Genomic DNA, 16,979 nt, shown 5'->3' with positions numbered 1-16,979 from the left:
CCAGAACTGAGATTGTGATGTCACAGAGCCTCATTCCACCAATGCCTAAAAGTCAAACTCATCAGTGATGTCACAATGGCTTCACTGTTCTATACTTGGCTCACACAAGAATATAAGAATTGATGTACTGCTACGCCTTACTGATCCATGATAACAAGCCAATACCCCCCCCATCCAAATTAACTCCATCCCCCTAATCTACTCTCCCTACAACTCAACCACTTACCTACAAGTCTCCTCAGAATAAACATCTAGCAACCCATGAATGGAAAGACCAGAAGTTGTCTACAGCTGAGGACAGGGTCACAGCAAGACCTTCAATTCTGTTGTAATATATCGGCCCAATGTTAATCACACAAATGAATAGAGTGTAACAAAAACTACTGGCACATTAGTTCTTAGTCTAATATAGTATTATTAAGGAGTATTTTGTATAGTAAGTCAAATACGCATGGATTTTGTTTCTACATTCTACTTCGATTAGTTATTAGTTTAACATGGCATATATAGTACAGAACAGTACATCAGAACACAGCTGGAGGTTTCTTTTCGTTAAATATCTTAGTTTCAAAGAACAGTGTACATTATGCACAACTGATCATAATTCTTGACTGATGCTATAAGGCAGCAATGTGGAGTATTCTAATAAATATTGCAACAATTCAGTTCAATATATTGGACAGTAAACCTTGTGGATGTTTTCTCTGGAATCCGAAATCTCGGCAGCACAAGCCGGTAAGTGGTAGAAGTTTTCATTGGTGCAGCGGGTTCATGGCGGCAGTGGATTGCAGTCTCTAGGGACTGGAGATGGTGGATCTCACTCCCCAGGAACTGACGTTGTTTGGACAGTGGGTTGCGGGCAAGACTCTCCTCCTTCCACATTAAAAGTATGGTGAAGGTTCGTCATACTCTTTCCGTCACCCTATTGGTGCACAGCTGTACAGAAAGGCCAGAGGGACCTAAGAATCATGCTGGTTGTGCTAGCCGTTTGGCACTTCGTGGTTGGCAACGGGAAGGGGAGAGGTGCTGGCTGTGAACTGAAAAGGAGATCTTGCCTGTTCAGCTCTCCAGGATGGTGGAGTGCAAAGGAAAAAGAAGACAAAACATCTCTATGATAAGGTGGTCATGCTTTGAGGTTGGCCAACTAGAAAGGAGTAACTCAGCAGATGGATGGTATGGTCTTCTGTCATCATTTATTATGTTACTAATAGTGTTCAGATGCCCAAGGAATGAGCCAAATCTTTGTTCTACAATGCTGTCAATGCACTCTTCTCTGCGACAAAAGAAGGGTTAATTTTTCCTTCCGCATCGTTGACGACAATATTGGGATACTCATTTTCCATGGGATACTCATTTTCCAAATGCTGTGCTGCTTTCTCTCTCTCCATCCTCTTTTTCCTGCAACACAGAAAAGAGCAAGAGGGGCTGATTAGTATAAAGGGCATTGAGGGCTTTCCAGGAATAAAAGTCACTTTGGAAAAATGAGCCTTTCGCGTGCATCCCCCCTCCCTACACCCTCCCCAGACCTAGGGTTACCAGATTTTGCATCTGGAAAAAGAGGACACATGTCCCCGCCCCATTCTGTGAGAATTGATGGCACCACTCTGCCCGAACAGAACAGCCGTCCAGTGAGGGAGATAGGTAGGAGTGCGGAAAGCTCCAACGGACTTTAAAAAAGGTACTGGGGAGGGGGGTGCTGCCTACAGGGGGGTGCCTGTGCTGCCTAAGGAGGTGCCTACGCTGCCTATGAGTTTATCGCTCTATAAGACCCTGTCCCGGCCTACCACTAGACCACCAGAGGGGCTACAGGGCAGAGTGGTGGTAATTTTTTTTTTTAATATGCCAAGTATTAGTTGATGTTTCTTTGTAATTGTTTTCTTTATGTAAGTGTTAATGATATTGTTAATGGCATTTTTATGTTCAAGCTCTGTTTTTTATATATTTTTAAGTTGCTTAGAAATTAAATAAGTGATTAAATCCAATTTTAATAAAACCTTGAACCTTGAAAACCTTGGGTTTTCCTCCTCTATAGGTGAGTGCGTCTTATGGTCAGGTGCGTCTTATAGAGCAAAAAAAATATGGTATATTAGGAGCATCTTTAAAAATCATGCTCGTGCTTATTTTCAGGGTAGGTCTTATTTGGGGGGAAACAGGGCATTAATAACCAGCCTGTAAGTACTGAGATCCCCTATGCCCAGTGCCTCCCCATATATCACCTACCTCTTCCGATCTCGCTGCCCAGAGATAATGAGAGCAATAAATGCAACAGTCACCAGGCCAATGACCACCCCAAACACAACCAGCCAGACAGTGAATGGCGGCTCAGGAGGTGATGCCAGCGTCGGAAGGATACCCACAAACTCCAGAGTGTTGTCATCCAGTAGAAAAGCGCTGTTAATCCGTCCTCGAGACAATCTGTCAACCGATGCAAAATAATGACAAGGAGACGTGAGAAAGTGTTTCCCGATAAAACATAAACATACCCAAATGTTACATCAAACTCTGACCTTAAATCATGAACCATAAAAGGAATTTGGGGCTTTTTCACTAAACTATGCTAAGCAGTGAACACGTGGAAACGGGGCAGATTTATGGGCAGAGAACTACAGGGGACATGGTAGGCACAGCTACCGACAGATAAGCTTCAAGTTTCCAAGTTGATTAATACATTCTATCCCGCACTTTATGGTAAAACCTTCTTGGTGGCTTAGAATTCAAAATACAATTTAAGGTTTTAGCACAGGAAGCCGCGGTGAATGGCCCGCGCTGCTCCCGACGCTCATGGGAACTCAATGAATGTCGTGAGCTCTCTGCGCTAAAAACCGCTAGCGTGGTTTTGTAGAAGAGGGGGAATGTCAAAACAAATATATGGGGAAACCAAAACCTTGGTACTTTATCTATTGGCATAATTAAAGCGAATATATAAAAAATAACAGAAAATCACCCCTTCAATACATTCCACATTCTTCTTGTGCATATTTAATGATCATTTAAAGTTAAAAAAATATATATGCTCAGAGAACAGGTGGAGGAGTTAGCCTTTTGGAAACATCTTCCTATATATTTTTTTTGAGACAGTACCACCCTGTAAGTTTTTGACTATAAACATATTCGGTTCCCTGACACAGGATCGAAACGGGCCACGTCGGAACCCCTGACTAAGATAAGTCTCTCAACGAATTTGTAGTGGCGTATTAACTGTTTTGACTACTGCGATTTCTACACTTATTGAACTATATGCAATGACTGGGTGATGAGGCAGCATTCGTGGGGTTCGCCCCTTGTCTTTGCTGCCGTGTCTCTGAGCTTATATTTTTTGAACTTTAAATGATCATTAAATATGCACAAGAAGAATGTGGAAAGTATTGAAGAAGGGATTTTCTGTTATTTTTGGATTTAAAAGGAGCGAAAGGATAAAACATAAGATTTAAGGTAATGTGTTTCTATTTTCTCTTTCAATAGTTTGCTGCAAATCTACACATTTTAATTATATACTGTAAAAGCATCAACAAAAAGTTTTTAATTTTGATTTAAAAAAAATTAAGTTCCTTGTCCAATCCATCATCCTCTCCAGATTGGACTATTGCAACTCTATCTACTTAAGCCTAACTAAGAAAAACCTCCACAGACTCCAACGGATTCAGAATGCTGCGGCCAAGCTCATCTTCGCTAAAAGTAAATTTGACCATGTCTCCCCGCTCCTGGCCAAGCTCCACTGGCTTCCAATAATCGCCAGGGTCCACTATAAATGCACCTGTTTAACTTTCAAAATCCTATATGGTATCCTCCCTCCCTTTATCCCTCTTTCTTGGAATTCCTCAAACCCTAATACCACCAGATCCTCCCACAAATTAAAACTATCCTTCCCCTCGCTAAAAGGCATTTCCCACACAGGAAAGCTAGGGACCTCCCTCCACTTCAAAATCACTGAGCTCTGGAACAACCTTACCTCCCCTCTTCGGAACTTGAGCTCTCTCCAAGTTTTCCGCAAACATCTGAAAACCTGGCTTTTCTCAAAAAATGTAACTCTCCCTCCAACTTAGGAATCGAGGAAACTCTTATATCTTGGCATCCAAAGTCCTGTAAATTTTCTTCACACTTCTACCTCTAACCCTCTGTTGTAGTTCCTTCCTATTTCTCCTACTGTAAACCGCGTTGAGCTCTACAAACGTGGAGATGATGCGGTATACAAACCTAAGGATTAGATTAGATTAGATTAGTCTAGGGTTACCAAACATCTGTATTTCCCAGATATATCCTCCTTTTCGACATGTCCGGGGGTCCAGACGGTTTTTCCAAACCCATCACTTTGTCCGGGTTTTGAAAAAGTTTCCTTGAAATCACGTCATTCGGGCATGCGCAGATGACACGCGATGAGGTCACGCGCATGTCCAGGCAGCGGGGGGGGGGGGGGAGCGAGGGTGGTATTGGGGTTGGGACTGAAGCGTAATGGGGTGGGGATGGGTAGAACTGTGCGGGCCTGGGGGCAGGTCTAGGGGTTCGGATTTTACTAAAGTAAAATCTGGTAACCCTATTCTAGTCGTATATTTTTGGGTAAGGAATTCCAAAGTGTAGGGTCACGAACTAAAAAAAGAGGAATGTCATATATGTTCATGAACTACTTCTCTATATGAGGGAATAACTGTTTCTGATCCAGAGATCTAAGTGGTCTACATGATGAATATGGAATCAAAGTTTCTGGCATTGGAGGAATCAAATGCATCGTTTATTTTTATTTGAGAGTTGGGAGGTACGACGTTCGCCTAGAAAAACTCGTCTTTTTATGGAGGTTTGGGATCCTTATATTCAGAATCTTTCACCAAGAATAAGAAGTTTGGTTCTCAATGATTTACGATGAAACTTAGGTTATCTAATTACATTCGAGATATTTATTTTATTTCTTTATTTTTGTCAACTTTCATCCGGGGTGGGGGTTTTCATTTGGGGGGAAAGGTAGGAGGGTAGGGGATGGAATTAAGGGGGGGTGTAGATAAGATTGGATTAGTTCATGTGGAAATTTAATTTGAAGGAATGATATAAATAGGTATGAAATATTATTATGATGATTCTTATTGTAATGAATATATTTTTGTATTATCTTATTGTATTTCTTACTTGATTCATTCAATAAAAATTGTTATAAATTAAAGATTAGATGGTTCATTTGTCATTAAAGTTTTAAAAACTAACAAAATAATTTTTTATGAAATCATTTGAGAAACTGGTAACCAATGAGCCTGCTTCAGTACAGGAGTAATATGATCGTACTTCTTCGCATTATGAATTAAATTAATTGTTGTGTTTTGAATATTTTCAATTCTTCGTATTTCCTTATTATTTATTCCTACTAAAAGAGAGTTAATTTGTTGAATGACGAATGAATGAATTATTATATTCAATGCTGAAGGAAATAGAATTGATGAAAGAGAACAAATTAATCTCAGTTTAACCTTTTAAGTTATTTGGTCCCGAAAAGTGAATTTCGAGTCCAGTATTACTCCTGTGATCTTTACCGAAATGACTTTAGGAATAACAATGCTATTTAATTGAACACAAAATGGTAAATTAATTTCTTCCCTCTGATTAAACACAATCATCTTTGATTTTTCTGGATTTAATTTCAATTTATTTTCTTCTAGCCATGTAGTAATAATCTCTTGAATTTCTCTAATGGAATGTTGGTATTCTGGGGATTCTAGAATCTTGTTGCTCTCTGGGATTCTGGAATCTTGCTATTCTTTGGATTCTGTATGGAATGTTGCTACTCCTTGGGTTTTGGCCAGGTACTAGTGACCTGGATTGGCCACCGTGAGAACGGGCTACTGGGCTTGATGGACCATTGGTCTGACCCAATAAGGCTATTCTTATGTTCTTAATATCATCTGCATAAGCATAGAATTTAAATCCTAATGATTGTCCGAGAGTTAATAATGGTGCCAAAAAAATGTTAAATAATAATGGGGATAACAAAGATCCTTGCGGAACACCTGAGTTTATTCTAAAAACAGCCTTTGCACTTAGGCCCCAAAGATAGGCGCCTACATTTTTTAATTGGCTTAATTGGCGCTGTTAATTGAAAGTGCCATTAAAACTGATTAAAAACAGTTTTAAAAATTAATTAACCGGTAGGTGCCCAACTTGGTAGCATCATGCATCTGGGAAAGATAGGCGTCGGAAATATAGGTCAGGTTTTTCCAGGCCTATGTCTCTGGTGCCTAACTCTGTCACGAATCAGGCCAATGCAGGTACTTTATGCCGCCTAACACCACTTCCGGCAATAACCATGCCCACAGCGGTGTTAGGCAGCCTAAAGTGCCTACAGAGATGCAATTCTGGTACTTTTTTTACTGTTTTAAGAGGTGTTTCTTAATTAACTTAGGCGTCGTGATATGCTTTCTGGTTTTTCTTTGACTTTATTTTACAGTTATGTTTTTGACTGTTACAATTTTTTAGTGCTGGCTCATTTTAATTTGTGTACTTTTTTTACTTGATTGTTTTATGTTTACTATGTATTTTTTACTTTTTGATGAAAAATAAAATTTTATTGCGGCCTTATGAATAGGTCAAAAATTCTAACATTTGCAAAATGAGAGGTCAGTTCTGGGTCAGTAATGGACAGTAAAGTTAAACTTCTTGGCATTATCCTGGATAAATATCTTACATTCCACCAACAAATCAGTGCTGTAACCAGGGCCGGATTTAGATGAAAAGAGGCCCTAGGCTATTCCACTTATGAGGCCCTTTCACCTCCCATTTTTAAGTTTGTAAATTATATGAGAGATAATAAAATACATCATTACTGTGATATATATCAATATGTTAAATGAAACATGTTGTTATTGGTACTAACCTTTATAAAAAATGTGACACGGATAATAAATAAAAAAAAGTCGAGAACACTTATTTGGACATTTATTCTCAGCACCATATATAGTACTTGTAACAATAACTAATCAAACATAACACACAACATTGCCCCTTCCTATGTCCATAGTGCCCCCAGTGCGTCCTTCCTCACCTCACCCCTCCTCCGGTGTCCGCCTGCCTCCCATCCCCCTTCCATTGTACACCCCCCATGCCATCCTGTCTGCCTGCCTTCCATTAAACTTCCCCACCCCCCCTCCGATGCCAGCCTGCCTGCCTCCCATCCCCCCTCCCCCGAAACCCCCCCCCCCCCCCCCCGATGCAGTCTGGGCTGCCCTGTCCTGACGGATCCACGTTTTGCCTCTCTCCCCGCGGGGCTGGACTTTGCCCAGCTGTTTCCAGACTGACGTCTTTTCCTCCTCGATCCTCCTCCCAGGGCGAGAAAAAGAAAGGGAGAAGCCGAGTCGGCGCCCCGTTGCGGCCGGAGCCGGTTCCGATCCCGAAACATAGAATTTCTCCTTATTTTCGGTTCAGTGTTTTAGTGTTCACTGTTTTTAGAATAGTGTAATTTTAATTTTGCTAACAATTTGAATGCAGGCCCCTCTTGATCTTGAGGCCCTAGGCTGAAGCCTAGTGAGCCTATAGGAAAATCCGGCCCTGGCTGTAACACAAAAATGCTTTCATAAGTTATGACTAATTCATTCTATCTCCTCCCTTCTCAACCTCCTTTCAATCAACATACTGATTCATTCCCTCGTCGTCTCAATCCTAGACTACTGTAATGCTCTCTACCAAGGAATAACCCAGAAGGAAACCCGTCGCCTCCAATTAATACAAAACACTGCTGTTAAAGTTATCTACCATGCAAAAAAGTACAATCATGTTACTCCTCTTCTCTGCAAAGCTCATTGGCTGCCCATCACACACTGCTTCACCTATAAAATACTATTTCTTGCTTTCAAAATGAAAAACTCCCATCAACCAACTTTCATTGATAAACTTTTAATCCCATATGCATCTTGCAGGACCTTTCGATCTAGCAATCAAAACCTGCTCACCATCCCTTCAATACGAGAACTCTTTTATGACACTCATGCATATCCATCTTCTCTGTGGAATGCTCTTCTCGCCAATCTTCATCTAGAAAACTCTAGATAAATTTAAATCCAAACTTAAAACGTTCCTCTTTAAAGACTCTGTAAATTCCATTTCCTATGAAAATTGATTATCATTTGCAGAAATCCCAAGACAACCAAAATGCTTTTGTTGAAGTGACCTCCCCAACCTAAATGTACTTCCCTTTCCATTCTCCTCTTTGATTTTTATTTTCATCTCGATGTATTTATTAATCTCTCCTTCCTATCCTCTCCTAATGTATCATGTACGTCTGTCTATGCGTAATTGTTCCCTATTTTCTTTGCTTAGATAAGTTTTTATTCTTTTTTTAAAAAATCTCTATATATTACATTTTATTGTAATCCGTTTAGATACCTGTATGATAAATGATATATCAAAAATAAGGAAACTAAAAAAACTAGAAACTAATAATTACTGATAATTAATTACTGCTCAAACAAGATCCTTCCTTCCTATAATACCTCCCTTAAATGTCCTACTATTCTATTAAATGTTGTAGTATTCTATATATTTTATAGATTTCCCCCATATCCTTCTGTCTCCAATATGTCTGTAATGTCCTGTCCATTTAGATTTATATTATTAGTTTGTAGTTCTGATTTTTAATTTTATATTCTGTACAATAAAGCACACTCTGTGAGGGGTGTGGCTTCTTCATTGACAGAGTTCCGGGCAGTATCGCTCAAGGAAATTTGTAGGACGACTACATGGTCCACCTTTCATACTTTCATGAACTTCTACAAAGTGGAGGTGGCAGCATGAAAGAACTCCAATTTTGGGTCCTCAGTACCCACAGCAGGTTCATCTGCCTCACTCTAGACTTAGGGGACTGCTTTGCGCTGGTTCAAGACTCAAATGCTTTTGCACTAGAAGGGAAGATTAGGTTCTTACCTCGATAATCTATCTAGTAGAAAGGCATATGAGCCTTAAAGGCCTGGCCTGTCAGATTTCAATTAGGCTGCTTGTAGGCTCAAACATGTACTGTATGTATTTCTGGTTGTTGGTGTTTGTTGGCAGACAGATCCGAAGAATACTGATTGATCTCTCTGTTTCAATGAGAATAGCGAGAGGCTTGCGTGCTACATAAGTGTTAGTGGTAATTGGCTTATTCATTTCCACCTTGATCTCCGTTATATTTATATTGGCATTGATTTTTTTTCCCTTTGACTTGTTGCAGATCAGAACAGAATGGGCTGGTCAGGGAGTAACCCGTTTCCCACCTCCTTATCCCTCCTCTTATGGAATTTGTCAACTGCTTTGACACGAACTGAGGAGATGGGGCACAGCCCAGAGATGCAGGAGGCGGAGAACAGAGAAAAAGGTAGATAATGCCCTCTACAACTGGATCAAGACTCATATGCCTTTTTACTAGAAAGAAGATTATTAAGGTAAGAACCTAATCTTCTCTTACATATTTTAGGCCGGTAATTATTATTATTATTTTTGTAATCTTTATTGATTTTCAAACTTTGAAAGTGCTATACAAATGATAAGTCAGCAAAACTGCACAAAACACACTATTCACTATACAATTATTACATTGAACAATCATTTTCTCCCATCCTCATCATCATTCTTACTATAATAATACATATGATGTGATTACAAATTATAAATAAATAATTTAACTGTTCAAAATAGCATGATCCTTATTATAATGTAATAAAATTAGGGGCAATGATGTGTTAAGTGACTTGGCCAGCTAGGTGGTGCACTTATGTGGTTATTCCAGCTGCTCGTAAGTGGCTAAGTGCCAACTCCAGCTGGGAACGCCTGCAAAATAGCTGGTTCCAGATTATGTGCTATTTGGGCATTTTCAGCAGCCACTGTCTGGCTAAGTGCACTTTCTGGCCATTTGAAACAGTTTGCACCTCTAGCCCACAGCTATCACATTTGTCCCTCAAGTCTTTTTGCCTAGTGGATGGCTTGAAGCTTGACCATGTCCTGTCAATCAGGTTTAGGGGGAGGGGCAGCAGTTGCTCTTCATACAAATATTTTGAAGCAGCGTGAAAAGTTACCTGATGGCTTCTTCGACGTCAGACTTGGGAACGATAGTGCCCATGTCAGGTGTGAGGACACAAAAAAGAAAAGAGATCCTTTGGGTTTCATTGTACACCCGAATATCTTTAATCCTGGGAAAATAAAAAAGGAAGGGAGAAGCTTTTCCTTCTGTTAAAAATATACAACTGTCGCAAGATTTATTTTATTTTTACCTGAAGTAGGTTCCCTAATATTCTCAGACTTTAGGTTGCTAAAAAAATCACAGAAATTATGGGCATGCACATTACCAAAACAAACGCCCCCCCAAAGTTTATATGAAAATTAAGAAGTACACACAGAAGATCAGACTAGAGAATGACAAGGGGACAAAGTTTCTCACCATCCCTGCCCTGTTCCCCGTGAGCTTTGTCCTTATCTCCACCCCGTCCCTGTAAGCTCTGCCCCACCCCCATCACTGTGGATCCAGTCTAGAGAATGACACAGGGACAAATTTGTCCCCGTCCCCGCTGGAACTCAATTTCCTGTCCCATCCCCGTGTGTTTTGTGTCTGACCCTGCCCCACTCCTATATGCTCTGCCTTAACCACACAAGCCTCGAACACTTATTTCAAAGTGTTTGAGGCTTGTGCAGATGAGAACGGAGCTTAGGCATTGGTGGAATGAGGCATTATGACAACACAATCTGAGCTCTAGAATGTTGCTACTTAGGATTTTAAAGGGTTTGAGGCTTGTGCAGATGAGGAAGGAACTTAGGCATTGGTGGAATGAAGCATTATGACATCACAATCTGAGCTCTAGAATGTTGCTACTTAGGATTTTAAAGTGTTCGAGGCTTGTGCAGATGAGGACGGAGCTTAGGCATTGGTGGAATGAGGCATTATGACATCACAATCTGAGCTCTAGAATGTTGCTACTTAGGATTTTAAAGTGTTCGAGGCTTGTGCAGATGAGGATGGAGCTTAGGCATTGGTGGAATGAGGCATTATGACATCACAATCTGACCTCTAGAATGTTGCCGCTTATGACTTTAAAGTGTTTGAGGCTTGTGCAGATGAGGACGGAGCTTGCAGGAATGGGGCAGGGACAGGAAAAGAACTCATGAGGACGGGAAAATGAGTTCCCGCGGGGGATGGGGAAAAATTTGTCCCAGTGTCATTCACTAATTCTGTCCTCATCTGCACAAGCCTCAAACATGTATGATTTTATATTTAAATATTTTATTAAAGTATAAAAAAGGGACAATATTCTTTACAACTGTTTACAAGGTACAAATAGAGCCTTCCATTTTGAAGATTCCGTTGCCTATGTTTTTATATCGTCTGGGAAGGTAACTGGATTGTCTTTCAGATATGGGTGAAGAAGAGAACCCAAACTGTGTAGTGGATGAACAGGAAAATCAGGTGTCTATAAAATGTTAGGATAGTTCCTTGAAGCCAGCAACGATGAATGAATCTGTTGCAGTAACAGTAAGATGCTTGAGTAGCTGGGCACATGATGGAAGGTGTTGCAGATGGTAGGAGTCTGATCAACAGACAAGACTCTTGTTGCCACATTTATTTATTTAATCACTTTTTTAGCCCGTCCTCCCAAAAGAGCCCAGAATGGGTTACAAGTTAACGTACCTAATATAGGTTACAGAAAGTCAGAGAAAGACTTCTAATAGAGATAGGCGAGAAGATGGACATCTTGCAATGGAGGGACAATTCCCATACGTTAACGCAGGGCCGCCATCAGGGCAGTACTACCGGTCCTGCATTCAGGGGCCCGGGCTCCCCCAGGGTCCTAGGCAGTGTTCTTAGGCAGGGGCACCAGTAGCTCGCCAAGGCAAAGTGAGTCGATCACCCAGGACTCACTTTGCCTTGGTGATCTATCGGGCCGATCAGTCTTTCTCTCCCCGACGTCAATTCTGCAGTCGGAGAGGAAGTTCGGGCCAGCCAATCGCTGCCTGGCTGGGCGGAACTTCCTCTCCGACGGCAGAATTGATGTCGGGGAGAGGAATGCTGGTCGGCCCGAAGCAGAGAGAGCATGTGGCGTCATCTGCGTTATCCATTGGTGGCGTTTGGGTCCTGTTCCCCGATGGCAGCGGCAGTGGCAGTGGCTTGGGGAACGGCAGGGAGAAAGAAAGAAAGGGGGCAGGCAGGGAGACAGAAGGAAAGAAGAGAAACAGAAAAAAAGAAAGGGGGCATGAAGAGAGGAAGAAAAAGTTGGGGGAGGGAATGAGGTGTGGAGGAGAGGAAGCATACAGGCTGAAAGAAGGGAAGAAAGATTGGATGCACAGTCAGAAGAAGAAAGTGCAATCAGAGACTCATGAAATCACCAAAGGTAGGAAAAATGATTTTATTTTAAATTTAGCAAAGTGGAGGCAGTATTACCACAGTTTTCAAAGGAATTTGCCCAAATAACTTAATAGTTAACTGGGTAAATTCCCAGAGATGAAAACTTCCCTTCACTTACTATGCACAGTTCTGAATTTATATCTGCTGTCTATATTTTACAATATGATCCCCTTTTACTAAACCACAATAGTGGTTTTTAGCGCAGGGAGCCTATGAGCGTCAAGAGCAGCGCTGGGCATTCAGCGCAGCTCCCTGCGCTAAAAACTGCTATTGTGGTTTAATAAAAAGGATGGGGGGTATATTTGTCTATTTTTGTATGGTTGTTACTGAGGTGACAATGCATAGAGTCATCTCCCTTGACCTCTTTGAAAAAAAATCAGAATAGGAATGATAATTAACATTTTCTCAGCGTATAGTGTGCTTTGTGTTTTTTAATTTTATTGTTGGTAGATCATTTTGACTTGGTCATTTTAAAGTAGCTCACAAGCTCAAAAAGTTTGGGCACCTCTGAGCTAGAGCGTTGAAACTGTGTATTTCTATTTTATCCCCCCTTTTACAAAACTGTGGAGCGTTTTTTAGCGCCAGCCGTGGTGGTAGCAGCTCTGATGCTCAGAATTCTATGAGCGTCAGGGCTGTTACCACCGTGGCTAAAATCCACACTAGAGTTTTGTAAAAGGGGGAGGGGTTAGTTTGTGATGACATATTCCATACTAGGCGAAGGTGTTTTCTGTGTTCTGTTTGTTCAAAAGACATGGTTTTCTGTTAGGATTGACGGTGTAGGATCGATCTGTGCTGGTCTGGCTTGTTTAGTTTTACAATGGGTGTATTGATGTACTGCTCACTGCAATATGTAAGATGCTGCCTTTTCCTAGGTACTCATGTGTGACGTGTGGTTTGTTACTAAAAATCATGTTTTTCTTACAGATGGGAGGGGTGCCAAAAAATGATGGACCCCAGGTGTTACATATGCTACGTACGCCACTTTATGTAAAGATACCAGAAAGCTGGCGTAGCAAAAACTTTAAGTAAATTGTTATTCTTCTAAGTTTTGAGTATTTAACCCTCCCACAATCTCATGGGCACTCGTTTCAAGTTTCAAGTTTATTGAGATTTTGATTTAAACGCAATATCAAATATTTTCAATGCGTATAACAAAAATAAATTTGGGGAAATAAATAAAACCATTTGAACAATAAACATACAAACATATCCATAGATGATTAAAATTACATAAGGAGTACAAGGATAAACTACATTTGTTTAAAAATGCGTTCTCCGCGCCTGCTCATAAATTTAATGACTGGAAGGATCCAGCAATGTGGCCAGATGTCATTCAGGACAAAGATAGAGAAAGAATTGTGCAATTTGGATTAATGATGGAAGATTATTTAAAGCAAATGGCACAGTCTATGAGTAAAGATCTTGACGGACGTTCTTTTTATGAATATCTCCTCTATGCCAAATCACCCAATGGACGTGAGAAGATTTTAAGGGACTGGCTTAGGTGGAGCATTAGCAGAAAAGTATGTGTGTATTCGGCCCATGGAAGAAGGGGGGGGGTCGGGGGGGGGGAAGGGGTGCGTGGGGGGCCCAATAGGATTGCTCAGTAAGGGGCCCAGAAATTTCTGATGGCGGCCCTGCGTTAATGGACAGATCTAACATCGTTGACTGGATGGTTAATGTTAGCAAGACATCAAAGACAAACGAGACACAAATGAAGTCATTTAATAATAGTTCAGTCGTAAATCCAGACGCAGTTTCTGCCGTTTTGTTAAGTCATTGAATTCAGTTGCCAGTTGTCTAAGATGTGCTAAGTTTTTCATATATTGATACAGGCATTTTATAGATGCTGTTCTCAGTGACGTAGTAAGGGGGGGTTGCGATCCATCCCGGGCATGGTCTTCCTCAGGGCGCCAGCACCCCTCCTCCTAGCAACCCTCCCCCTGCCACGCGCGTGCATCCCTTTCCCCCTACCTTTTTATCTTCGGCGTGCTGATATCTTCAGAGATGCGGCATGTCAGACCATGCCTCTCCAAAGGTGGGGGTTTGAAACTCCTCAGTCTAAAAAGCTGTTTGCTCTTCATAAAACCTAGGCAGAGTGCTTTTCCAGCTAGCATGAGGGACTCTGTACTATTCATGATTTCTATAGCACTGAAAGGCATATGCAGCGCTGTACAGTTTAATATACAATAGGCAGTACAGCAGCAGAAGCCCACTCAAGAGGCATTATCACTCCTCTTTCTCTGCCTCCAGGCACAGTGGGAAACGCAGCCAGGAGCACTGGCACAGATGAAGGGGTGCATCCTGCCCCTTCTCTGCAGGCTCTCCCCCCCTCTCAAGAAGGACAGAGAAGGGCGGTGGGGTACATGGAGCCACCCAACCAGTCAAGTGGAGCAGCACATGAATCTGCGAACCACCAGGGGTGGGACCAGCAGCCACAGTTAATCCTCCTGCTGACCCACTCCTCTCTCAGCGGGCTACATTCCCCAGTATGTCCCCCTTTAGAGGGAGCCACGCACAACAACATGGCGTGGTTCAGCGGCATGCCATGCACCCAAGCAACGGAGGAACAAGCTACACACCATCCTCCAGCCACGCCCCGAGTCACCACCCACAAAAATAAATAAATATTTACTAAAAAAAAACAAAAAACAAAAACCCACAAATGAGGACTCACCCCAAGTCCCTCCAGAAACTCACAGTCTTTCTCAAGATCCACGTAGGTGGACAACAAGTACCCAAGACAGAGTACTACAAGGCCTGAACTACCAGTACCAGTACTTCACGCAGGCAGTGGCGATTCCAGTCCACAAGAACCTCCTGGACTGCAGAGACAAGTTTTGGCTGACTCCCTCCTCAGGGCAACCAACATCAAGGAGACTGGGATTGAAGTACCAGATCTTTCCAGCCCAGGGATTCGACAACCCGCAGCAGCCATACATGGACATTGCGGTAGCTTAAGAGAAACAGGGCAGCACGACCCTCCCCTCCAACCCCTGTCAGGGAAGGACCTGAAAAACCCTGGTTTCCATGGGGAAAAAGACTTTCGAGGGCGCAATGCTGAGCGCACGAATTGCTGCGCTCCAGTTCCAGATGCGGCTTTCTCAGGAGGCCAGTGAGAGGAAATAAATAAATAAAATAAAATAGAGACTCCAGCTCACAACTGAGCCAGTCCACACTGGCAGCAGTCTGTGCCCCAGCGCTCGCAACAGTAATATAACTGCTACGCAAACAAGCACCGCCCGAGGGGCAGGGGCATCCAAGGGCAGCCCTCTCCCCAAGACAAAAACAGAACCTTGATCACCCTCCGGCCCAGCATGATCAGATTGTCTGCGAAGGCTTGGCCCAGGATCACCATCGACCAGTGGGCCCTCAGCATCATCAAGCAGGGATTCCGAATTCGTCTCCACTCCCGCCCCCCCCCCCGAGTGGGCGGGGCACCCTCCATCTGACGACCCAACTTTCCTGCAGCAAGGAGAGGACCTGCTTCGGCAGAATCAATAGAGGCGGTGACGAACAGAGGAGATCACCAAGGGGTTTCTACTCCAGGAACCCCCGCGTCACCATGGACAAGGACAACGCTCGTTCCTGGATCTCTGTAAGCTCAACAGATGCATACACAAGGTCCAGACGCACTCTCTGGGTACAGTCTTGGCCCTGTTACAGCCTGAGTATTGGCTAGTATCCCATGCACCCAGCCCACAGGAGGCATCGTCGCTTCTAAAGCCAAGACAGACGCCTCCAGTACAAGGTCCTGCCCCTTGGACTCTCAACGGCTCCAAGAGCGTTCACAAAGTGCGTGGCAGTGGCACATCCTCGCCTTCAAGGGGTGCGCGTCCTATCTTATCTCGACAGCTGGCAGCCCCGTCAACCACCATAACCCTCCTCCAAGAACTGGGGTTCCTCATCAACTACATGAAATCCCACCTGATACCCACCCAGGGGATATCGTTCATCTGGGCAGTCATCAACACCACGCAGACCAAGGCCGTCCTACTGGACTACCAGATCGACGCCATGACATCCCTGGCCCAGTGCATCCCTGCCAGCAGCTCATCGTCAGCACGCTCCGGTCTTTGTTGTGCAGCACACCAGACTACTCATGTGATCCCTGAAAGGGCACCTCAGACGTCACTGGGACCAGTGTACCCAACCTCTGACTACCCACCTACTGGAGCTCAGGGCCTTAGGGAATGCCCTCGAAACCTTCAAACAGGCAGGGCAGTCCTCACCCAAACAGAAAACCAGGTGGCCTTGCACTATATCAACAAACAGGGAGGGACAGGGTCGACCTCGCTATGCAAGGAAGCTTGCCACATGTGGGAGTTCTCCAACTCCATTCAATGCCCCATCCAGGCAACTTACCTCCTGTGGGAGCAGAACGACCTGGCAGAAAGACTCAGCCACCAGCTGGATCCCGATGAGTGGTGCCTCAACCCAGCGGCGATGAAGAAGATCTTCAGCACCTGGGGCACACCGAGCATCGACCAGTTTGCAACCTAACCGAACTCAAAATACTCGACCTTCTGCGCAAAGAGATCAACCCATCGCCGTCTCAGCCCCGACGGTCTGTCTGTGAGTTGGAACACCCTAAGTCCTGCAGAAGATTCTTCAGGACAGAGCAACGGTGATCATGATTGCC

The 16,979-nt window shown here is 43.1% G+C and overlaps 1 protein-coding gene across 2 annotated transcripts in view; it reads right to left on the bottom strand.

The window, feature by feature from the left end:
* Positions 1 to 389: 389 nt before the first annotated feature.
* ACE2 (angiotensin I converting enzyme 2) overlaps positions 390 to 16,979 on the bottom strand; it is a 91,214-nt gene continuing 74,624 nt past the window's right edge. For both annotated transcript variants that reach the window (XM_033950222.1, XM_033950223.1), the window contains exons 16-18: positions 10,020 to 10,133; positions 2,221 to 2,415; positions 390 to 1,398 (exon numbers count right to left, since the gene is read on the bottom strand). In XM_033950222.1, coding sequence (XP_033806113.1) covers positions 1,248 to 1,398; positions 2,221 to 2,415; positions 10,020 to 10,133 — 460 coding nt within the window. In that variant the 3' untranslated portion in view covers positions 390 to 1,247. The remainder of the gene's footprint in view (positions 1,399 to 2,220; positions 2,416 to 10,019; positions 10,134 to 16,979) is intronic.

The sequence above is a fragment of the Geotrypetes seraphini genome, chromosome 6 (genome assembly GCF_902459505.1).
Source record: "Geotrypetes seraphini chromosome 6, aGeoSer1.1, whole genome shotgun sequence".
In the NCBI taxonomy this organism is placed as follows: Eukaryota; Metazoa; Chordata; class Amphibia; order Gymnophiona; family Dermophiidae; genus Geotrypetes; species Geotrypetes seraphini.
Note: the sequence above shows the minus strand (reverse complement) of the source record. Positions and strands in the feature narration are given on the sequence as shown.